This window comes from Saccopteryx bilineata, chromosome 4 (assembly GCF_036850765.1).
Source record: "Saccopteryx bilineata isolate mSacBil1 chromosome 4, mSacBil1_pri_phased_curated, whole genome shotgun sequence".
NCBI classification, from domain to species: Eukaryota; Metazoa; Chordata; class Mammalia; order Chiroptera; family Emballonuridae; genus Saccopteryx; species Saccopteryx bilineata.
The window spans coordinates 20,728,759-20,753,638 of NC_089493.1; the positions used below are offsets into that span (position 1 = coordinate 20,728,759).

The 24,880-nt window shown below is 41.3% G+C and overlaps 1 protein-coding gene across 1 annotated transcript in view; it reads left to right on the plus strand.

Annotated features, from left to right (window-relative positions):
* The window catches only part of SEL1L (SEL1L adaptor subunit of SYVN1 ubiquitin ligase), a 51,936-nt gene that overhangs the window by 3,632 nt on the left and 23,424 nt on the right, over positions 1-24,880 (plus strand). Inside the window, exons 2-10 of the mRNA XM_066278120.1 lie at positions 2,117-2,154; positions 3,966-4,197; positions 13,296-13,463; positions 15,206-15,311; positions 16,113-16,275; positions 19,406-19,459; positions 19,767-19,826; positions 21,971-22,052; positions 22,731-22,885. Of these exons, the coding sequence (XP_066134217.1) occupies positions 2,117-2,154; positions 3,966-4,197; positions 13,296-13,463; positions 15,206-15,311; positions 16,113-16,275; positions 19,406-19,459; positions 19,767-19,826; positions 21,971-22,052; positions 22,731-22,885 (1,058 nt within the window). The remainder of the gene's footprint in view (positions 1-2,116; positions 2,155-3,965; positions 4,198-13,295; positions 13,464-15,205; positions 15,312-16,112; positions 16,276-19,405; positions 19,460-19,766; positions 19,827-21,970; positions 22,053-22,730; positions 22,886-24,880) is intronic.

Below are 24,880 nucleotides of genomic sequence, written 5' to 3' on the forward strand. Positions count from 1 at the left end.
TGCTTCATGTCTGTGTTCTGATTAAAGCATTGCTATTTTCTTTTTATTCATGCACAACTTCAGTGTCTTTAATCCTTACCTGACTTCTGTGTGTCAGAAGTTTCTAGGTTATAAGGAACTTCTTTAAATGTGTTATATGACTAGATGTATTAGTTTGAAAGAGGAAATAGCTTATGCTTTAAGACTGTACCATCTGGAGTAACTTCTCCCACTTTAGTAAATGAGAAAGAATTCTCTTATTTACCAGTATCCTTAGTATCTATTCATAGTTTAAGAGAGAAGAGAAAGAGAGAGAAGCATGATGCAATTCACATGAAATAACCCTGGTGTCACAAGTTTCCAGTCTCTTAGAGTTCAGAAACACATTAATGCCTAACAGCTTGTAGTGTCTGAAATGTACATGTTTTAAAGTTTATTTATAGGTATCTATATTATTTACCAATTAGCTACATACATGACCTGTTGTGACAGGTATTAGATTTAGTGAGTTAAGAGTTATAAATAATCTAAAGTTTCAGTTTGGGGGATATACCAGGTATATTTGCATATTTAGTGTCTGCTCTTGATATATTAACTAGTTAATGTTCGGGATTAATTAAATACATTCATGCATACAACTTTGACATATAATAGAAATGAATTTTTTTTCCCTTTATCCAAAGATTTGTCGAGAATAGAATTTGAACCATATGTTTGAACTTGGGCTTTGGGTGATACTGTGAAGAAGTTAGCATGGAGGATGATTATCAGTTGACATCACTACCTGAATGTATGGGCAGTATGCATTAGTACATGCTGTATCCTCCTCCCCACCCACCAGAAATAAATATATTTGGAAGGTAATCTAAAAGCAGTGAATATGGAAGTAGCTATAATGCAAGTTTCTTTGAATTGACAGCACTTTTGAATATGACAAAACCTCACTAGTAGACTTTTTTTTTTTTAAGAAAAAGAATCATGTGTTTTGTACATAATTTTGAGTTGGTTATACTTTTTAAAGTTAGCTAAGTACTGTGATAATGCAAATTTCCAAACATGTTTTTGTTATAAGAATATTACAAGTTATGAATAATATTCAAGATATGACTATAAAGATAAATGGCAACCATAGTACCAAATTTTCTAGTAAAAATCATGTGGTCTTAAAACATTTTATCTAATGGTTAATTTCACATATAACTATGGAGCAGGCAAAACTGTAGCTCTCTCCTAGCTAAAATTGGCTGATTTTGAGAGTAAGAAGGAAACTTAAGAGATCATCTGTTTGTTTCTAAATACCGAGGAACACAAAGAGCAAACATTTGCATATGGACATTGGTTTTTTTAATTGTTTACATAAGAACAGGAAAATAACTAGTGGCCAGAGTAGAAGAGCAGGAAAACACAGAAAGAATAATAGTAGGAAAACTAATGTAATTGGACAAAGCCAAAGCAGCAGATAGGAGTTTGGAAGAAAAGTGTAATTAGTGGCTGAACTCATTGTCTATTTAACATAAGCTATTGATTTCTTAATAACTATATACTTTGTGAATGAATACAAGGTAGTATGATGCTACTTTTTACCTGTATCTGGTTATCTCTTCATTAAAATAGAATACAGTTCAAATATCTCTGTCTAGCAATTCTTCTTTCAAATAATAATTCTTAGTGTCCATCTTCAGTAGTCTCAGTGAATGATGAAGTGCTAATATAAACTAGTGTAACTCTAGATTCTGAGCAAAGGAAAATAATAGGTTGACTTCTGACCCACCAAACCAGAGATTTTCTTTTGTAAATTTCGTAACTCATTCTCACTAGTAGATTAATATACCAAGGAATCAGATGGTATCTGAAGTATCTGGTTTTGGTGTTGGTGGTTGTTGGTAAACTACACTCACCTACATAACAGGCAAAGCTCATGTCTTCCCTGGAAAAAGGAAAAACTGCCACCCTAACCCCCTTTCTCCTTTCACTTCGTCTTTTCTGAACAGTTGCTGAATACACCGGTTTTAGATGACTCCTGATTTATCTATCCAGTGTTTGATTATTATTTGTTGTACTTATCAAATGCTTTCTTTTAATACCTTTGATTTCCCAACAAGAAAGATGACTAAATTGTCTTAAAATTGTTTTGCAGATGAAGAAGACAGCCAGGATGAATCTGTAGAGGCTAAGGTGTGTGCTAAAATTTGCATTGACTTGTATCTGATGCCTGATTTATTTGTTTGTTTTTACCTAGAGAGAGAGAGAGAGAGAGAGGGAGGGAGGAAAAGGGAGGGAGGGAGGGGGGGAGGGAGATGAGAAGCATCAACTCGTAGTTGCTTCACTTTAGTTGTTCATTGATTGCTTCTCATATGTGCTTTGACGGGATGGGGGGAAAAGCCTGCAGCCAGACCAGTGACCCCTTGCTCAGGTCAGCGACCATGGAATCATGTCAGTGATGCCACACTCAATCTGGTGAGCCTGCGCTCAAGCCAGCGACCTTGGGCTTCAAGTCAGCAACCTTTGTCTCAAGCCAGCAACCATGGGGTCATGTCTATGATCCCACACACAAACCAGCAACCTTGGGGTTTTGAACTTGGGTCCTTAATGTCCCAGGTCAATGCTCTATCCACTGCATCACCACCAGTCAGGCTTAATGCCTGATTTAAAACAAAGGATGTGAAATCTACATCTTTTGAGCAACAGAATTGGATTTTAAAAAAGAAAATATATGGCTCAGTGGATAAAGGATAGGCCCGGCATATGAATGTTTGGACGTTCTGGGTTCAACTCCCAGTCAGGGCACATAAGAGAAGCGACCTTATGCTTCTCTGTCTCTTCTTCTCCCCCTTCTCTTTTTCTCCCCCTTCTCTTTTTCTCCCCCTCCTGCAACTGGTGGCTCAATTGGAACATCGCCCTGAGCGCTGAGGATGTGGGTTGGTCTCAGCACATCAGCCTCAGGTGCTAAAAACAGCTTGGTTGACTTGAACATGGGCCCCACTATCTCACTATCTCCCCTCCTCCCCTCCTCGCACTTGAAAAAAAGAAAAGATAGCTGGTATTGATATTAGTTATAGTTCTTCTGGAGGGAAAAAATATCACTGACCTATGGGAGAGAAAATAATAAAGATTTCCATTAAGAGTATTGGTTATTAAGTTTAATTTCAACTTGAATGTTACACATATGCTCAAGTGTATCTGTGTATGTGTAAGAGCCTAAAGGCTCTTCCTGCCTCATGGCACATTGATTTTATTCCTATTGTTTTTGAATTTTAGGTTTTCTTTCTTTTTTTTTTTTTTTTTTGTGTGTGTGTGTTTGTTTTTCTTTAACCATTTTTTTTTAGATTTTATTTATTCATTTTTAGAGAGGGGGGGGTGAGGAACAGGAAGTATCAACTCCCATTTGTGCCTTGACCAGGCAAGCCTGGGGTTTTGAACCAGCGACCTCAGCGTTCCAGGTCAACACTTTATCCACTGCACCACCACAGGTCAAGCCAGGGTTTTGAATTTTGAAGACCGAATGTTTGCCATTTATTTTTACTTACATCAATTTTTTTTTTTTTTAATTATTGAGTTTTGCACTTAAATTGGTTGATTGACTGGATAAGGCTGATTATTATGTATCCATGGAGACCAATCAGTTGTGAAATGTGCTCTCTGAATTAGAGAGAATATAGATAAGAAACAGGAAGTTATAATACAGGGCTGTCATAAGGGGAAGTATGAGCTATTTGGGAGCATGTAGGGAAAGACCCTAACCCAGACTCCAGGAGTTACACAGGCTTCCTGAGGAAGTAACAACTAAGGAGAAACTCAAAGGAAGAATCAAGGCAAGGGAGGTGATGAGGACAAGGTAACCAACACACACGAAAGCCTGCAGAGATGAGCATGTAGGGTTCATTCAGGGAGCTGAAGGAGAGCTACGGGATTATGGAAGTAATGGTCGCATTAGACTGGAGCAAGTTTTGGTGCTGTTGATGACTAAAAATACTTCCTGTTCTCAGACTTCTTTGCCATCAGATGAGTCGGCAAAGGACCACAGCACAGCGGGCAGAGTGGTCGCTGGGCAGATATTTCTTGATTCAGAAGAATCAGAGTTAGAATCACCTATTCAAGAGGAGGAAGACAGCCTCAGGACCCTAGAAGGGGAAGGTGTCACAGAAGAAATCAGCTTTCTCGAATCTTCGAATCCAGAAAACAAGGATTACGAAGAAGCAATGAAAGTACGGAAGCCAGGTATCCAGACATTTCCTCTGCTTTTGCCTGATTTACAGGAAAGAAACAATTGAAAATTTAGAACTAGTGTACAAAGATGCAGGAGTCTGGTTTTACTGATTATTAACCTCATATAATGTATAGTTTTATAAATTTTAAGAAGCCAAATTTATTTACTTAACCGATTTGACCTATTTGCATAAGGCAAATTCAATAGTCAAAATTGTATTTGTGTTACGTTTAATATGCTACGTTTATTTTTCGACCCCAGTATGCAATCATCTGTCAGAGTGATACTCACAGTAGAAAATAAGGAAGGATTGTCTAACATGCTACTTTGGTAATTTTCAGAATTGTGTTAGGATTTTTATTGCAGTAACCTTTCAGAATTCTGGGTAATTTGATGTAGGTGTTTATACCTCTGCAGTTGAAGCTTATATGAACTTTCGTTCTCTTCTAACTTCCACCTTGACACCTCTATTTTAAAATTTAAAACATGATCTTTCTCTTAATAGAGTGTGCTAAATACCTATTCTTTAAAAAAATAAATTATTAATGTGTCCATTCCGCCCTGTCCCACCACCCCTCTGTCATTTATTCAAAGATCACTGCTGTCCCTACTTCTTAGCCCATTGTTAGGCACTTGCAGGACTTGATCGATTTTACCTTTTAAAAATACAATTTTTTTGTTAAAAGTATTTCATACTCATTAATAGAAAAACCAGTTTAAAAAATTTTTAGATACCTTAATCTCATCTACTAGAAGTAACGGCTATTAACATCGGAAAGAATTACTCTTTCAGGTTTTTTTCTAGATGTATGGCTTTAAGACTAGATTTGGTCAAAATGTATACACTATTTTACTGCCTTCGTTTTGCACTTAACAGTTTATCTTGACCAGTTTCCCATATCACTTAGTATCCTTTTACAATGTGATGGTTAAGGCTTCAGAATTTTTTACATGTAAATATACTGTAACTTTGAAATGGATTGTTTATATATATTTTTGTTGTTGTTAGAAGATCATTTTAGGTGTATCTTTGCGCACATCTATGAAAATTTCCTGAGAATTGGTCTTAAAAGTGAATTTGCTAGACTGAATGTAAAATTTCAAAAGACGTTTGATACATATTGCTAAATTGTTCTTCAGAAAAGTAATTCTGTTCATTTCCTTTGAAACTACCTCTTTTTCCTGTACCTAAGCCAAGTGTGCGTTACCATTTTTAAATTTGGGCCAAGTATTTTAGTTTAATTCTTTGCTTCTTATTTATTATCATTCTTTATTTAAATTTTTAATTTTCAATTACATTTGACATGTGATATGATATTAGTTTCAGGTGTACAACCCAGTGATTAAACATTATATAACATACTGAGTGATCATCCTGATAAGTCTTGTGCCCGTCTGACCCCAGACGTTATTAGAATATTGTGGACTCTATTCCCTGTGTTGTGCTTTATATCCCTGTAACTGTTCTGTGACTCCCAGTTTGTACTTCTTGATCCCGTCACCTTTTACCACTCCTCCCACACCACCCCCAATCTGACAGCCATCCAAAACAAACACTGTATTTGTGAGTCTGTTTCTGTTCTACTTGTTTGTTTATTTCATTTCTTTTTTTAGATTCGATTGTTGATATGTACTTACTGCCATTTTATGATTCATGGTTTTAATCTTTATTGTTTCGTCTGCCTCTTAAAGAAGACCCTTTAACATTTCATGTAATACTGGTTTGTTGATGATGAACTCCTTTAGTTTTTTCTTGTCTGGGAAGTTCTTTATATGTCCTTCACTTCTAAATGAGAGCTTTGCTGGGCAAAGTAATCTTGGTTATAGGCCGTTGCTTTTCATCACCTTTACTATTTCTTGCCATCCCTTCTGGCCTGCAAAGTTTCTGTTGGGAAATCAGTCAACAGCCTTATGGGAGCTCTCTTGTAGTTAACTAACTGCTTTTCTCTTGCTGCTTTTAAGATTCTGTCTTTGGGCCCTGGCTGGTTGTCTCAGTGGATAGAGTGTTGGCCCAGTGTGTGGATGTTGCAGGTTCAATTCTCAGTCAGGGCACACAGGACAAGTGACCATCTGCTTCTCTCCTCCACCCCCTCCCCTTTCTCTCCCTCTTCTTCTCCCACAGCCAGTGGCTCAATTGGTTTGTGCAATGGCCATAGGCACTGAGGACAGTCTGTGCCTATCAGCGTCAGGCACTAAAAATAGCTTGGTTGATTTGAGCATTAGCCCAAGACAGGGTTTGCTGGGTAGATCCTGGTCATGGTGCATATAGGAGCCTGTCTCAATATTTCCCCTCTTCTCACTTAAAGAAAAAAAGGTTCTCTCTCCGTCTTCAACTTTTGGCATTTTAATTATGATGCGTCTTGGTGTGGTCCTCTTACTTCATCTTGTCTGGGACCTTCTGTGCTTCCTGGGCTTGTATGTCTATTTTCTTCACCAGGTTGGGGAAGTTTTCCATCTTTTTTTTTTTTACATAGGTTTTCAATTCCTTGCTCGTTTTCTCTCTTATTCTGGCACCCTGATGATATGAATGTTGGTATGCTTAAAGTTATCCCAGAACTGTTCCGTTTTATTTTATGTCGGGATATTTCCAAACATGAACAAAAGCGAGTGTAACAACCCCTTGTCCCCACCGTCGCCCAGCTTCAGCACACTTGTTCTCTTGTCATCTTTAGCAGCCCACACATGTACTCTTTTTGTCTTTCCTAGAGTATTCTAAAGCAAATTCCACAATATTACTTGTACCTATGTGTGCATATCTAACATTAATTTATGTATATATCAACAAAACCGCAATAGTATTATAATACCCACAGAAGTCTCCTAGTACTCACGTTCCATTCAGTTTTCCTAGTTGTTTCAAATGTCTTTTTAGAATTGGTTTATTTGAATCAGTGTCCATGAGTAGAGCTTAGGATTCTCTACATCTGTAACAATTCTCCCTCGTTCTTAAGTGTCATTTTATTTGTTAAAGAAACAATATGCTATGAATTTCCCACATTATGGATCTTCTAGCTGGTCATATTCTTGGAATATCATTTAAGTTCTAGTCTGTAAACTAGAAATTAACTCTAGAGGTCTGGGTAGATTCAGTTCCTTTTTTTTTATTATTATTCATTTTAGTGGGGGGGAGGGAGGAAGGGAGGGAGGGAGAGAGAGAGGGAGAGAGAGAGAGAGAGAGAGAGAGAGAGAAGAGAGTTGTGAAGAGATGAGCAGTAAACATCAACTCCCATATGTCCCATGACCAGGCAAGCCCAGGGTTTCGAATCAGTGTTCCAGGTTGACACTTGATCCACTGCGCCACCACAGGTCAGGCTCAGTTCTATTTTTTTATTGAAACTATTTCATAGATAGTGGTTTATATTTTCTAGTGCACTACTTTGGGAGGCAGATAGTGTCTGACTGTCCCACTTCTAGAGACTGATCAATGAGGTTGGCTTATGTCAGCTTGATCCAGCCATTCACATGTTCCTCACTGACTTTTCACCTAGAGCAGGGGTCCCCAAACTTTTTACACAGGGGGCCAGTTCACTGTCCCTCAGACCATTGGAGGGCCGGGCTATAAAAAAAGCTATGAACAAATCCCTATGCACACTGCACATATTTTAAAGTAAAAAAAAAACGGGAACAAATACAGTATTTAAAATAAAGAACAAGTAAATTTAAATCAACAAACTGACCAGTATTTCAGAGGGAACTATGGGCCTGCTTTTGGATAATGAGATGGTCAATGTGCTCTCACTGACTATCAATGAAAGAGGTGCCCCTTCTGGAAGTGCGGTGGGGGCCAGATAAATGGCCTCCGGGGGCCACATGTGGCCCGCGGGCCGTAGTTTGGGGACCCCTGACCTAGAGGTTTCGGCACCTATACTGTTGTCTAGATCCATTACTTCATTAGGAGTTGTAAAGTGATAACTTTGTAATTTATTACATCTCCTGCCTTTGTCACCTGAGATTCTTTAATAAAGAAGTTTCCTTCATAAACTGTTTGGTTACTCTGAAAAGTAGTTCATGAGGGAAAGCAGGATAATGCTTGATTCTTTTCTTTGAAATATTTTCAGATTATACCTTGGCGTCAAAGCAACCTCCAAATGAGCTGAGTGAGTGTGGTTTGTTTCGGTTTGTTTTGCTTTGCTCCACTTTGGAGCATCATGACAGATCCAAGGGTTCTATATAGTTACACTTCTTTCTAGTGCATTCCTTCTTTTCTGTGCTCACAGGATCCTGTTGGGGCCACTGAGAGTCCCTTCAAGTTCATTCTTTTGTCCTTTTGACTAATCTTAATGACTTATAAACTTTTTTCTTTTTAGACAGGACAAGATGTCTCAAATTCATCTTATACATTTCCTAACCCAGAAATGAATGCCAGCCATTTCTCCAAGGAACCCAGAGTCCTTTTAGTGAGAGAGTGTATTTTAGATACTACAGTGTAGGCACTAGGGATATGCATTGTAGCTGAGCTGGCATTACTAATAGGTCTTTTAGGTGGGTGGGGTTAGGAAATGTATCATTCTTACTGATTCTTCTAGTTCAAATTAAATATTACAGGTGAGATGGCACAAAGGGATTGGCAACATAGGAATCAGTCATACCCACTATCAAACCTGACTGATATTTTCAAAGCTACGGTTATCACAACATACAGTCCAGAGCTGCTCCCAGATCCTGTCTTGCCTCAAATAGGAGGCACTATGACCCAGATTTCAACATCTGAGGCTTCTTAGTGATGGTACGGAGTGTGACTTCAACCAAAGGGAGCTGTTTCGGTTATGAAACAAATCCAGCTTATTCTCTGGTAACTGCATGGCTTGTGTGAAATTTTCTTAGAAGTCATGCCTCATAAATTCGTACACTTAAGGCAGGGGTCCCCAAACTACAGCCCGCAGGCCGCATGCGGCCCCCTGAGGCCATTTATCCGGCCCCCGCCTCACTTCCGGAAGGGGCACCTCTTTCATTGGTGGTCAGTGAGAGGAGCATAGTTCCCATTGAAGTACTGGTCAGTTTGTTGATTTAAATTTACTTGTTCTTTATTTTAAATATTGTATTTGTTCCCATTTTGTTTTTTTACTTTAAAATAAGATATGTGCAGTGTGCTTAGGGATTTGTTCAGTTTTTTTATAGTCCGGCCTTCCATCAGTCTGAGGGACAGTGAACTGGCCTCCTGTGTAAAAAGTTTGGGGACCCCTGACCTAAGGTTTGTGATCAGTGAGCAGTCTAGACAGACCAAGTCCATCCGGCTAACGTAGGACTTTACTGGTGGTGAACATCACTAGTGTTTGCCAGAAGGTCGCGTGTTAGCAGGTTTCTAAGATGAGCTGATGATACCGCCTCTGTGTTTCTCTGTTTCTTGGGCAGTAAAGGGAGAGAATGGATTGCAGGTCTGCTGCCAGCCCTTTCCAGCCGTGAAGGTTTTTGTTTCTTCCTTTTGTGTCTTCCTTCCCTGATGCTGAAAATTTTGGTGCCTAACGGCACTGTCACTGCTCTATCCTAATATGTATGTATCTGAAACTATGTATATATAATTTAACAGTGGCCACCTTATGACTAACAGTAGGACCACTAAATGTAATTTAAGATTTCTTTATGGTTCTTTTTGGTTTTAGTATATATTTTACTAGATATTTATAATATGGTATTTTAATTCACTTGGATAATTTTCAGTGTGGTTATACCAACAACTTGATAAAAATTTAGATTCACTTTTTTATTTATTTTAGTTTTTAAATAATTGATTTATTGTTTTCTATTTATTTAGACTTTTTAATTTATTATTAATATAAGAAAAGGCTATGTAACATACATTACATAGACAGGGCTTTGTGTGAGCACAGCCCCGACGACGTTAGAACCGGCTTCTATGGCGGTGACTTGTAGGTCTGCTTCCTCTGTCAGCCTCCCTGCCGTGCCGCTGCCCTGTTGAGTCTCCTGCAGAAGTTCTGCTTCCTGTCTGGTGTCCCGTCCCCCCCCCCACTGTCTGATCTTCTTGTTCAAAGCCGGCTGTCACTTGCAGAATAAAATCCCATGCCTGAGCTTTACTGAAGAGGCCTCCCGCGATCGAGCCCCTCCCGTCTCCCCGACTTCATCTTCTGACACTCTTCTTTACTCACATGAGTGCTCGACTCCAGCCACACCTGCCGCCTTTGTGTCTTCACAGCTGACATTTATTCCCAGTGTGTCAGGGTCCCCCCGGACCAGACCCCCAGGGTCAGTGGTTCTCCAGAAAGACTCACAGGACTCACTCAGCATATAGTCCTGTTTACAGCTGTGGTTTATTACAGCAGAGCATACAGAGTAAATCAGCAAAGGGAGAGGCGCATGGGCTGAAGGCGAGGGAAGCCGGCTGTTAGCTTCCGGGGGCCTCTCCCAGGGAAGTCACCCCGTGCATGCTCATTTCCCTGCAGCCAGTTGTGACAACACATGGGAAATGTGGTCTAGCAGGAAAGCTCAGTAGAGCCGAGTGCCTGGAGTTTTGACTGAGGGCTGGCCACACAGGCGCTCTCTGTCTAGCACAGAGCAGTTGCCACCCCCCAGAAGGAAAGCAGCCGTTCAGCATAGACCGTATTGTTTATATGGTTGCAATGAAATACTCTTCAACCGCTAGGCTAGCCGGCACCCCTCGGAAGTCGGCGTTCCCAGACTCCAGACACGGGCCCTCCTTGTAAGCAGGCCTCTCTTCAGGGGTGGAGGTTTAGTCCTGCTGTGCCAACTCTTTATTTCGAGTTTACTTACCCTCCTTGCAGCACCGTCAGCGTTGCAGTGTTAACATCGCAGCTGCCAGGGAGACAAAGCTGGAGCGCAGGGGAATGTGGGGCTGAGGGCAGCTCCGGCAGAGCCGCGAGGGGGGGGATGTGGTGTTACCGCCCGCCCTCTCTCCTTGGGTTCTGTACAGCTTTGCTCCAGCCAGGGACCTGACTGAACTCCCTTCCCCTCGCCACTCTCCTCCACCCCACCGGGAGGAAAGAGCAGATCAGGGTTTTAACATTCTGACCCATTCACCTTTGAGGACTTGAGGGTCCTTTCTCCTCCCATCCAGAGGAAAAAACAAACCCCAAAGACAGCATCACTTGAGCCAGCATGGCCCCAAGCAGCCGGGGAAGCCAGCAAGCCGCTCTCCTGGACGAAGCCCTGTCCTCAGATTCCACAGCTAACGTGTACCTCTCACTGCAGAATGCAGCTCAGCTGCTGGGCACAACGTGCCGCCATGGGGCTCTGACCACCAGGCCCCGACGGGCCGGGCCATCACACCGTGCCCCGTAGCCTTCCTTTCCCAAACACTGTGCGCACCGTATTTCAGTGAGTCGGCTCATTCTAGCCAGTGCCGCGTCCGATGCCAGCCGCTATTGGGGTTCCCCAAGACCATCCCTGGGTTCCATGATTTGTTGGGAGGATGCGGTCTACGGTTGTACTCATAGTTGTGATTTATTATCATGAAAGGATGGAAAACAAAATTAGTATGGGGCAAAGTCCAAAGGAAGCAAGGTGCAAGTTTCCAAGGGGGGTCATACAGGACACACTTAACTCCTTTAGCTCATGTGACAACACTTGTGAGATGTTATCTTCCAGGGAAGCTCATTAGAGAGCCAATGTTTGGGGTTTTTAAGGGAGACTAATCATGCGATCACTCTGCCTCGTGTATACCAAAATTACAGACTCCCAGAAGGAAAACATGTTGAACATGAACCACATTGTTTTTACAAACATTTTAGACATAGTGACTCACTTCTCTTACTTAGGTTGATGGGAACCTTGTGTCTTTGTAAGGACAACCTTCTCACTTTCTGAAACCTAATACCTGGGAGCCTCCCTTGCCTTCTCCCCTCCCCTCCCCGCCCTGCCCCGCCCCACCCCGCCCCGCATCCGGTCAGTCAGTAAAGTGTACCATGTCTACTTCCTTAGCGTCACCTTAGTATTTTCACCATGACCGTCTCCAGGCTGCCATGACCTCTCCATAGACCACTGTTCACAACCTTTAGACTGGCTACCTTGCAGCCAGCCTTGCCTCCTCCCATTCCATCGTCCACTCAATAAAATATGAGCTGAAGCATGCCATTCCTACTTAAAACTCTTAAGTGAGTTCCATTGTTCTCAGGATAAAGTTTGAACTCTTTAATAAGGTTTATCAGGACCGCCCTGGTCTAGCTTCTTCATGCCTCCTTAGCCCCTTCTCTTATCCACTTTGGCACTCAACCTGCATGTTCCAGCTTCCGGAATTCTTTTCATTTTGTCTAAGGTACCATGCTTGCTTGCTTGAATTCTTAACACACCTGTTCCCTTTGTCTATAATACTCCTCCACTCCCCACCCTGCAGCCCTTCAGCTGCTGCTTGCTCTTGCACATCCGGGAGGGTCAGTGTAAACTTCAGTTCCTGACACGAGAGACTATCCTTTCCATAACATCAATCCCACTTTGTTTAATGTCCTCTTCCTTGCTAGGCAGTAAGTTCTGTATAGCAGGGACCTCTGCCCCACCTCATTCCCAGCACCTGGCATCATTCTCAACACCTACCAGATACTCAAAGAACTTATAGAATAAATTAGAAACGTGGCCTCTCTACCTTTAACAAGCTCAGTAGGGGGAGCTAGAGTATGGTCAAGAAAGAACCTCAGTGCGTGTGATGAGTGCTCTAGTGAAACGCTCTGGGATCACAGAGGATCACGGAGGAGTCCGTGAGGGATGAACTTTGCTGGCACGGGGGGTGGGTGGGGGGGTGTGTATTTTCCCTGTATAACTTGATATTACTGAAGAAATTGACTACAGCATTAAGATAAAAAAGAAGAGAGTTGCACCAAGCAGTTGAATGTGTTTGGTTGCATTGCCTTATGTTTTGCTCACTAGTTGGACAGAAATTGTACAGTAGACAGCATTCTATGGTTACTGTATCTCAAGACCTTCAGAAATCCTAAGCTAGACGCAGAGCTGGCTTGTCAGCTAGCCGTGCTTACTAAGTTGACCCACCTTTGGGTCATCCCTCCACAGAACTGGGGCTGGCCTTCTTATGTCCTCCATTACAAATCATGTATCTCCGTCTCTGAATTCTGATGGTTGAAATTGAGTTAAATCCCTGAATACCACAGGTGCTGTTCATGTTTAGACTTTTTTCTTACCTTTCCAGCTTTGACAGCCATTGAAGGCACAGCACATGGGGAGCCCTGCCACTTCCCTTTCCTCTTCCTGGAGAAGGAGTATGATGAGTGCACGTCAGACGGGAGGGAAGATGGCAGGCTGTGGTGTGCTACCACCTATGACTACAAGGCAGATGAGAAGTGGGGCTTTTGTGAGAGTAAGTACTGATCTGTAGCAGTTCCGTCCACATTGCTTTGGGTGTCTCAGATGACATCTCTAAGGCCTTTTTCTAGCCATCTTCTTTCCACCCCGTCAGAAAATGGTCAGTGTTGATGATATGTCATAGCCATTAAGAATGGACTTTAGCACAGGAAGTGGGGTGTGTACTCAGGGAGCTAATTACTATGTGTCTTATTTAGAGATGGTTTTCCATTGGTGTGCATGAGTTCTGAAAACCCTCAGGCAGGCTACTAAATTTAATAAATGTAGAACATCTTTGACAGTAAAGGAAACATTGTGGAGAAGGTTAATGGTGGCTAGAAGAAAAATACCTTTTATTTTTGTTTGTTTTTGTATTTTTCTGAAGTTGGAAACAGGGAGGCAGTCAGACAGACTCCTGCATGCGCCCGACCGGGATCCACCCCGCACACCCACCAGAGGGTGATGCTCTGCCCATCTGGGATGGCTCTGTTGCAACCAGAGCCATTCTAGCGCCTGAGGCAGAGGCCACAGAGCCATCCTCAGTGCCCGGGCTAACTTTGCTCCAATGGAGCCTTGGCTGCGAGAAGGGAAGAGAGAAACAGAGAGGAAGGAGAGGGGGAGCGGTGGAGAAGCAGATGGGCGCTTCTCCTGTGTGCCCTGGCCAGGAATCGAACCCGGGACTCCTGCACGCCAGGCCAATGCTCTACCATTGAGCCAACCGGCCAGGGCCAGAAAAATACCTTTTAAAAAACACTTTGAGTAAGATGTGCTGTGCTTAGGTAATTTGAAAACATATGTATATTTAACCTTCCTGCATATTAATGTCAGTTAAAGGGGTATTTTTTTTTTTTCAGGAAAAACTTTGTAAGAAATAAAGAACAACAAAACCCTGAACATAACTTCCTTTGTTTCTAAATAACACTTTCAAAATGGTGGCTCTGATAGATAATTAGGCACTCCTAGACTAGAACATCAACTACAGCCCATCCTTGGCTGCAGGCCAGTAAAATTAGGTCCTTCAGTGTAACAGTCAGATATTTTTATATACAAGAGCTCCCTTCTGCTTCTGTAAATATTGGTCCCAATAAAATAGTCAAATGTCTCTTAATGAATTCTAGATTTCTGATACAATACTATGTATGTTACAACAGCAAAATAATTTTTGAGAATTCTGTAACAATTCTATGATTTTCAGTGTTGTATCAATACATAGGGAAAAAAAGTTGAACATTAATCTATATTTAATAAAAATCCATGTTTTACAGATTTCTATTATGTAATTAATCAAATACTTTCTCTTTGTAAAGATATATAGCATTTCAGGTGAGGTCAAAGTTTCTTTTGTCAAAAATGATATCTTTATGACTATTGTTTTTTAATATTCTTCTGTTCTTCTCATTTTAGCTGACCTTGGCATATTATAATAAGCTGCTACTGAAATTTTAGTTAAAAAGTACCCTTCAAAAGCAGGTTGACAGGGTGACCCTAGAATCTATGTAAACAATTAATTAAATAAAATTTTTTTAAAAAGCAGGTTGATAATGCTTTCTCTAAAAGAAAGTAATTTAAATGAGTTTTGTTTGTTTTTTAAAGTCTTCTGTCAGGTAAGGGCCACACTTAAAGGCTGTGTCTTTGGAGTTAGCTTTGTAAAGAGTGAAAGGTTGTGTTTGTATACCTGGAAGAATACATGCTGGTGTTTGATAAATTATTGGTGTAGAATTAAAATGCATTTAAGTGCATCTGACACTTTGTTTTTAGCTGAAGAAGAAGCTACTAAAAGGCGGCAGATGCAGGAAGCAGAAGTGATGTACCAGACTGCGATGAAAATCCTCAACCGAAGCACTAAGAAAATCCATAAAAGAGAGTAGGTAGCCCTGCCTCGCCCATGCCTCCCCTGAGATAAGCCATCACAGAGATAAATAGCTAAGTACTTTTTCAAAAGTGTTTTGCCAAAAACAGGATTTCTTACATTGCACTATAAGAAGTTTAGTATGATATATGGATGCCGGTGGTGTTGCTTTTATCATACTTTAGCTTGTTGAGATAACAGGTTATAAATACTGATCACAAGAATGAATGAACAGCGAGCGAATGGAAACGGTTGGTTCAGGCTATAGTTTCTAAGAACCAAGAATACATATGCTATTCAGTATTTAAAGTGACATAAAACAGTAGGAATTGTCAGGTGTTTTGCTTTTTGTTTTTACTTTGTGATTTTCTTGCAGAAAAGAGTAGAATTTAGGCATTTACACTTGGAAAGAATGTAAAACAAGTGACTGTCTTCTAATATTTTATATCCCTTTAACTTCAACTGACTTCTGTTATAGTCTGTGCAAAGATTTAAAAAGAAAATTGCAATGGTTATTATTGGATTATTTACTGGACACCATATTATTACAGTTCTGTTTACATTGGGAATGTAGTTAATGTTTTTAATAGAAGTTTTGAGAATTATTACTGTAATTAGACTATTCCAAGATATTAGGATGACAGAGAGAACTGGTACTTTATATAAAAACAAAGTAGCCAAAATGCTTTTTATATACACAAGTAACATCACTATAGAATAAGGAAATGATGTTGCATTTCAGTAGACCTTAAAAAAAAAATTAATGAAAGTTCTAAAATATTGCTAATGTTGTTTTTTAATTATTTGTATTTAAAGAGCTTATCGGTATCTTCAGAAAGCAGCAAGCATGAACCACACCAAGGCCCTGGAGAGGGTGTCATACGCTCTTTTGTTTGGCGATTTCCTGACACAGAACGTCCAGGCGGCTAAGGAGATGTTTGAGAGGTTGACTGAGGAAGGCTCTCCCAAGGGGCAGACCGTAAGTCTGTTCTCGTTGCAGAATCTCTTCGCACACAGCACTTGTGTGTTTTAACAGCAGTTTACCCTTTATGCCCTGACTTCTTTTGACAAATAAGAATGACAGGTAAAATATCTTTAAATGTTCATTTTGTGGCAGGTCATTTTACCAATCTTACACAATCTTTCCTTCATCTGAGAACATTTGTGGTCACATAAGGCGTTTGCTATTGCATCTTGCCACAAATTGTGTTTGTAGTTTTTCAGATTAGCTGTACAGAATGAAACATGAAGGTAATTGGCTTTTATCTGAATTACTCATCGTTGCATTTCTTTCCAAAGTTCAGGGGCTCTAGCTTTTATTTTATTAATCTTGGTGTTTCTTTTAAAATATGTATATTACAAGCCCTGGCCGATTGGCTCAGCGGTAGAGTGTCGGCCGAGTGTGTGGAAGTCCTGGGTTCGATTCCCGGCCAGGGTACACAGGAGAAGCACCCTCTGCTTCTCCACCCCTCCCCCTCTCCTTCCTCTCTGTCTCTCTCTTTCCCTCCTGCAGCCAAGACTCCATTGGAGCAAAGTAAGCCCAGGTGCTAAGGATGGCTCTGTGGCCTTCCTCTCAGGTGCTAGAATGGCTCTGGTTGCAATGAAGTAACACCCCAGATAAGCAGAGCATCGCCCCCTAGTGGGCATGCCTAGTGGCTCCCGGTTGGGTACATGCAGGAATCTGTCTCTCTGTCTCCCCGCTTCTAACTTTGGAAAAATACAAAAAAAAAAAAAAAAATATATATATATATATATATATATATATATATATATATATGTTACAGAAGCAGTACATGCCCACTATAAGAAACTAGAAATACAAACTAAAAATGCTAAGAAAGTAAATGTCACATATTTACCAACTAGACCTGAGCATTGGTAATGTTAGTGCATGCAAACCCTTCTGGACTTTGCTCTATGTATATAGATACATATGGATCCTTTATTGAATAAGACGTCACTGTCTGCTGTTCCACAATGTGCTCTTCGTTCAGCAGCCTTCAGCTTTTTGTTCTATACTCTTTGCATCATATGACACCCATACCGTATTCAGACAGTGTTGAACAAAACATTTCCTTTACGCCTGTTTTGTCAAACCAGTACCCAGTCCAGGACTGTGTCTTATATTTGGTTGTTATTTCTAGCGTAGCCACTCCCTTTCTTTCTGTGTGTTAGAAATGGGCCATTTTTTCTTCAGAACGTCCTACGTTCATTTAGCTGTTCTTCATGGTGTCCTTTGTTTGTTTCCTCACCGTCTGTATTTCCAGCAAACTGTATGTCACAGCTAACGGCCGATGAACTCGGGTAAATGGCTTTAGGCTAGAGCCAGGTGGCCCCCTGAGGCCATTTATTCGGCCCCCCGCCGCACTCCCGGAAGGGGCACCTCTTTCATTGGTGGTCAGTGAGAGGAGCACTGTATGTGGCGGCCCTCCAACGGTCTGAGGGACAGTGAACTGGCCCCCTGTGTAAAAGTTTGGGGACCTCTGGGCTAGACTGCGTTAATAGGGATGCTCCGTACTCCAGATTACGTCACACCACGTGAAACATTATTTGTTTGACTCCCCATCAGCGGTGGTAAAGTTGACACCTGGAATTAGGGGCCACCGCATTTATTTAATATGCCTTCAGTAATTCAGGTTTATTGAAGGTGTTGGATTTGCTTAAAGATAAAATTTCTTGTTCTAGTTAAAGGAAATATGTTTTTAAACTATTTCAACATTAACAGGAATTGTGACCATAGTATTGGACTGAATACCAGCCAGGCCACAACTCTAATGTAGTCTTAGTTTTAGTTTATAAACAGCTTATATCTTAATTGTTCCCTTTGTTTTCAAAGCTTTTTTCTCTTCTTTGTATAAATCATTTTATGTAACAATCACATATATTCTTTAACCTCAGACACATTTTGCTCTAAAGAATAGTTTAATACTTTTAAGATATTTTTTTCCTCTAATAATAGAACCTTACAAGGCCACAGTGCTTTATACACTGCAAAACATTCTCTGCACATCATTAATTCTAGCTGATGAGACAAAGCACCAGAATCACAATGTCTTTTAATTTTTTTTATTGTTTTATTTTAGAGAGACAGGAAGGGAGACAGAGAGGGAAGCATTCATTTGTTATTCCACTTAGTTGTGCATTCATTGGTCGCTTTGTATGTACTCTGACCAGGATCAGACTCACAACCTTGGTGTTTCGGGACGACGCTTTAACCGACTGAGCTACCTGACCGGGGCCCAGAATCACAGTGTCTTAACACTGCAAGTTATTTCTTCTCATGCCAGGTTTCATGCAGCTGTCCTGCCTGCATCCCTCTCTTCCAAAAAGGTCGCCCGGGGTCAAGGGCTGCTTCTGTCATGGCGCTACTCCATTTAGAACATGGGGCTTCTAAGCCACGGGAAGAGGGCTAGAGGTTTCTCTGGGATCCTGTCAAAAGCCAGGTCTAAAAATGGTTTATATTCCTTCCGGCCACATGCAGGGCAGATGGCCCTACCTAACTGCAAGGGAGGCCAGGAATATGCACAGTGTATCGCTTATCCCTTGATGTTACCAAGGAAGATCCTCAGAAGGCAAAGGTTAGGACTTGACCAGTGCATTGTTCGGTTGAGTATTTGTAGAAAATTGTGTGCTCTAGCATTGTAAAGTGACCTCTCTTCCTTGACCACTTCCCCTTGACCCCTTGCTGCGTCTTTGTGCTCCTGGTGTAGTGTATCTTTGCAATCTTTAATCCATTTTCATCGTGTATGCCCCTGTGCCTTGATGTAATAATATAGGAGTTGTTCTATTCTCATAATAGCTGTCCATCAAGATCAAGTAAAAAGCCATGTTTGGGTTCAGCCTTGTTTCTCTAGTTAATAATTTCTTAAATTATCTTTAACCTTCAAGCTAAACACTTTGACTTGTTTAAAGTTATATCTTATTGCATAATTTGTAAAGCCCTGAATGCATATCTGAGGCTTTTTAATTCCAGGTTGTACATATTTGCAACAATTCAAATTGTTTAGCATTGAGAGATTCTTTTGTCATTTTATAGGTCATAAAACTATGTCTGTCTTATATAAACTTCCACCAAAGGAAGAATTCTTACTCTTATCATTTTATTTCAGGCTCTTGGCTTTCTCTATGCCTCTGGACTTGGTGTTAATTCAAGTCAGGCAAAGGTAATGCTGTTAAAACTTTATATGTTAAAATATTTTTTTTTCAATTTTCCATTGATTTGGGGTGGGTGAGTGGGGGAGAGAAGCATGAATTCGTGGTTTCACTTAGTTCCATTTAGTTGTGCACACACTGATTACTTCTCACACATGCCTTGACTGGGGATTGAACCCATGACGTCTGGCACACCAGGTCAGTGTTTTATGCGCTGAGTCACCTGGCCAGGGCTTAATACTTTATTATAGACAACAATAGGAATTAAATATCTATATGTGCCTATGTTCAATTAAGCATCTTTTTGTTCCTTCACAGGCCCTTGTATATTATACTTTTGGATCTCTTGGGGGCAACCTAATAGCCCACATGATTTTGGTAAGTAAGACTTAAATGGAAGGATAAATTTTGGTTAACAAATGGCCACGACTTTTCTGACTTTCACGATTGAAATTTACATGTATTCACTAAGACCAAATACTTCTTAACTAATGAATATAATGAATCTACATGTGAATGAAAGTTGGTAGAATTCACAATTTTTTATGAAAATGGCTAGTTTGACTGATTACCCTTAAAATAACTATGATGAATGGCTTTTTTTCTTGTAAGTCTTGTTTTTGGGTTTTTTGTTTGTTTGTTTTTAGAGAAGGGAGGAAGGGAGAGAAATGAGAAGCATCAACTCGTAGTTGTGTCACTTTAGTTGTTCTTTGCTTTCTCATACGTACCTTGAACGGGGGGGGGGGGCTCAATTCAAAGCAGTGACCCCTTGTTCAAGCCAGCGACCTTGGACTTTAAGCCAGTGACCTTTGGGCTCAAGCCACTGACCCTGCACTCAACTTGGTGAGCCTGTGCTCAAGCCAGATGAGCTCGTGCTCAGGCTGGAGGCCTCGGGGTTTTGAACCTGGGACCTCAGCGTCCCAGGTCAATGCTCTATTCACTGTGCCACCACTGGTCAGGCTACTTATTAAGTTTGAATTATTTGTCAGAGTCATTGTTTAGAGTGGTGTCACAGTCACTGAAATAGAAGTAGGACTACTATATACAGAACCAGTGGTCCTATAAAGTTCATTACAGAGCACCTCTGTGTGTTGTCTGATAACATTGATCATTTAAATGGCTTAGTGGTAAAATACAGTCTTTTCACAATTCTTTTTGCTGGGGTGTTTAATCTGCCTTTTACTTCATGAACTGACTAAGTCACATGACCTCTAACCCATGTTACTGTGTTTCAAATGGAAGGGTAAAGTCATTCTTTTAGGAATATAAAGGGTAGACTGAGCAGAAAGGAAACTGAAAGCGGAACACCCAGTCCAGGTTCTGGAGAAGGACCTGGAGGCGTGGTCATTGATGAGATACGAGACTTTAAAAAAAGGAAAAACTGCTTTTCTGGCCAGCTAGGTGGATCCTCGCTAATTTTACACATATATTCCGAAACTACGTATTGAGTACACGCAGAGATGAATAAGATATAGTATTGGCCTGAGGAACGGGAGGCCCAAGTGAGGGGACCGTTAGAGTACAGCAGGAGAATGTCAAGGACCCACCTAGAAAGTCCTCTGACCCGCACTGGCATCGGGAGGAAGGGAATTTAAGGAGCTGCTTCTAAGGAAAGAAGCAACTGAAATGCTTCCTGAGGAATACGTGGTGGTGAGTGAATGTGAGAAGCAGAGGGGTCGCTGCAGTGGGGGCAGTGCACGGATGCAGAGGGACAGCAGAGAGGGAGGGCGGTGTTTGCAGGAAATACAAGCACTCTGGCCGGGGCGTGGAATGCCAGCTAGTTCCGGAGTGGGGCAGGTAGATAGGAATCACGTAAACAGCTGTACTTAAGGCCAAGGAGCTGGGACTTTGTCCTGTTTACAGGGCAAACTGCTGAGGGAGTTCAAGTGAAAAATAGGGTATTGATCTCATTTTCTCTTTACTTACTTACCAGTCTTCCTCAGTCGTGGCTACAGAGTAAGAACATTAAGTAATAGACATGCCATTTTACAGTAATGCCCTAGGATTGTTAGAGTCTGTGCGAAGTGACTCCAGAGAGCTCAGCCTTCTCTTTATAATTAGCTGCCCCCCCCCCCTCGGAAGTCATTTGTTGCTGGTCTGCTCCTAGCAGGCTCTTGACTTCAACGTGTTGCTCATTTGTTGCTGCTTTTCTAGTCTGGAAGATTAACCCTTTCTTTGCTAAAATTGTGTCTAAAATAAGAATAAAATCTGTTCTAAGCAAGAGCTCAAGTTATTTTCTTTAGCAGGTAAAATGCGCACCCCACATACATAAAGTTCGTGGCACCTGTTTTGATTGCTCTGGGAAATGTATTTCTTGTTTTCTGGTTCTTAGCTCGAGTTTGATAGTTGAAGTGGCTAAATAAATGACGTCCTAACATAAAACTCAGGATAAATGAGGGGATTGTGTACTTGGACCCCAGAGGACAGCAGAGTCACATTTTGAGTATGGTCAGCTTTATATGTTCCAATGAGAACGCCACCGAAGTGCGTGGAACTGGGGCTCACCTGAGGCTGTCTTCCAGGGCTACCGCTACTGGGCCGGCATCGGAGTGCTCCAGAGCTGTGAATCCGCGCTCACTCACTACCGCCTCGTGGCCAATCACGGTATCTGTTCTCTGCCTCTCACCTTACAAAATGGGAAACAAAACCGGAGGAACAATTGAGTTAGACTACATCTATTTTTATTGTACTACTTTAAATGTCATGGATGGCTCTTTCAGATGGAATTGTCTTGACTTTAGTTGATTGGAAGTACATAGTTTAAAAAAAATTTTGCTATGGACTCCACTTCTTAAATATTTTGTAGGAAAAACTGAATTTCCTATAGTACTCTGTAGACTGTTGTTCTGTGCTCTATTGACTACCATAGGAACAGTTTCCTGTAACATAGTGTCACTCAACATTTGGCAGCTGGAACTGTACTCTTTAGGGCAGTGGTCCCCAACCTTTTTTGGGCGACGGACCGGTTTAATGTCAGAAAATATTTTCAGGAACCAGCCTTTAGGGTGGGACAAATAAATGTATCACGTGACCAAGACAAGCGTCAAGAGTGAGTCTTAGATGGATGTAACAGAGGGAATCTGGTCATTTTTTAAAAATAAAACATTGTTCAGACTTAAATATAAATAAAATGGAAATAATGTAAGTTACTTATTCTTTCTCTGCGGACTAGTACCAACTGGCCCATGGACCAGTACCAGTCTGCGGCCCGGGGGTTAAGGACCACTGCTTTAGGGGACAGTCCTGACTTTCATCCACATCACTGCTTTGTCCCCGTTTCAGTCGCTAGTGATATCTCGCTGACGGGAGGCTCAGTCGTGCAGAGAATACGGCTGCCTGACGAGGTGGAAAATCCAGGAATGAACAGTGGAATGCTAGAAGAAGACTTGATTCAGTATTACCAGTTCCTGGCTGAAAAAGGTGATGTACAAGCACAGGTATGTGGTTAAGCATCTCGTGGACTATCTTAACGCATTCATGCTGGTCTCTGGGGGCAGGCGCGTATCTCTGCTCCACATTCTCATTAGCTACATGCTAGTCCCACGCTCTCCACACATTCCACTTGGATCCATCTGGGACGTGGCCCAGGCATTCACGGTCCCTGCACGGAGGCCGGGTGACTCCTGTGCAGCACAGTTGAAAACTGCTGCTGGGGGGGAGCGGCTTGACAGCGATGATGCGGCTTTTCATGAAGTCACCACGGACAAAAACTGTCACTTTCTCTAAACAGAAAGTCTCTGGACCTTTTTGGAGTTTCAGATGCTCTTCAGAACTATTTATTATTCATGTTTCCTTTGCTCATCTTAGATCATAATTTTCTCAAGGTCAAGGACACAAAGAAATAGGTGTGTTTAATGTGAATGTATGATACCCATCAAAGTAGCATGTATAATTTGTTGTTTTGTGCCTTATTTTGACATTATAATAAGAAGAACTTCAACATGTTTTTTTTCTATTAAGTTTTTTTTTTTTTTTTTTTTTTTTTTTTTTTTTTCATTTTTCTGAAGCTGGAAACGGGGAGAGACAGTCAGACAGACTCCCGCATGCGCCCGACCGGGATCCACCCGGCACGCCCACCAGGGGCGTTGCTCTGCCCATCCTGGGCGTCGCCATGTTGCGACCAGAGCCACTCTAGCGCCTGGGGCAGAGGCCACAGAGCCATCCCCAGCGCCCGGGCCATCTTTGCTCCAATGGAGCCTTGGCTGCGGGAGGGGAAGAGAGAGACAGAGAGGAAAGCGCGGCGGAGGGGTGGAGAAGCAAATGGGCGCTTCTCCTGTGTGCCCTGGCCGGGAATCGAACCCGGGTCCTCCGCACGCTAGGCCGACGCTCTACCGCTGAACCAACCGGCCAGGGCCTTTTTTCTATTAAGTTTTAAGAACAATTCATTTTAAGACTAACAGAAAGGGAGTCAAGTAAAAAATAAACTAAAAAAAACCATAAAAGCTACAATGCAGTAAGAGATCCAAATCTCAGCACATGGAAACTTTAATAAAATTCAGTGAAACATCTTTCATTTGCATTAGAGACAATTAAAATTTAAAACAATCTAGCCTGACCAGTGATGTGCAATGGTTGGAGCATCAGCCTGGGACACGGAGGTCCCAGGTTCAAAACCCGAGGTCGCCAGCTTGAGCACAGGCTCACCAGCATGGTGTGGGATCATCAACATGATTCCATGGTCACTGGCTTGAAGTCCAAGGTTGCTGGCTTGAGCCCAAGGTCACTGGCTTGACCGGAGGGCCCCCCCCCCCCCCGGTCAAACATAGAGTTTATTCTTTTACCACTATTAATTATTGCATTATTTTCTACATGAACAACTTTAAACCTACTTTTGATCCACCCTGTGTTTTAGGCCATGTTGAGTGCATGTGTACTTAGTATTGCTGTCTTTCTGTTGAACCAACTTTTCTATCATTTATTTGTAGAAATGTTTTTTACCTTAAACTGCACTTTGCCTTACATTGGCATAGCAACACTACTTTCTTTTAGTTACTACTTACATGGAATACCTTTTCTACCCTGTACTTTCAACCTTCTTAAGTTTAAGATATGTCTTTTATAAGTATCATCTGACTAGTATTGTTTATTTTTTATTCATTCTGACAGCCTTAATTGGAGTAATTAGTGATATAGTTGGATTTAAATTTTCTATCATCTTTTTTTATTTCACTTTTCCATGTTTCTTTTTCTTTCCTTTCTTGCCTTTTGGTTTGAGTGTGTATGTGTTTTAATTCTACATATTTTTGAACCCCACAAGGTACTACATATTTTATACAATCCATATAATTTAGACTTTTTCACAAAGTTGCCTTTCCATCATTCTGTATTTATTACTGCAGCCTCAAGCTTCCCAGGATAATTTTTCATCTTCCTAACATCTTTTAGTATCTCCTTTAGAGTAGATTCATTGGTGGCAAATTCAGTTTGGGGTG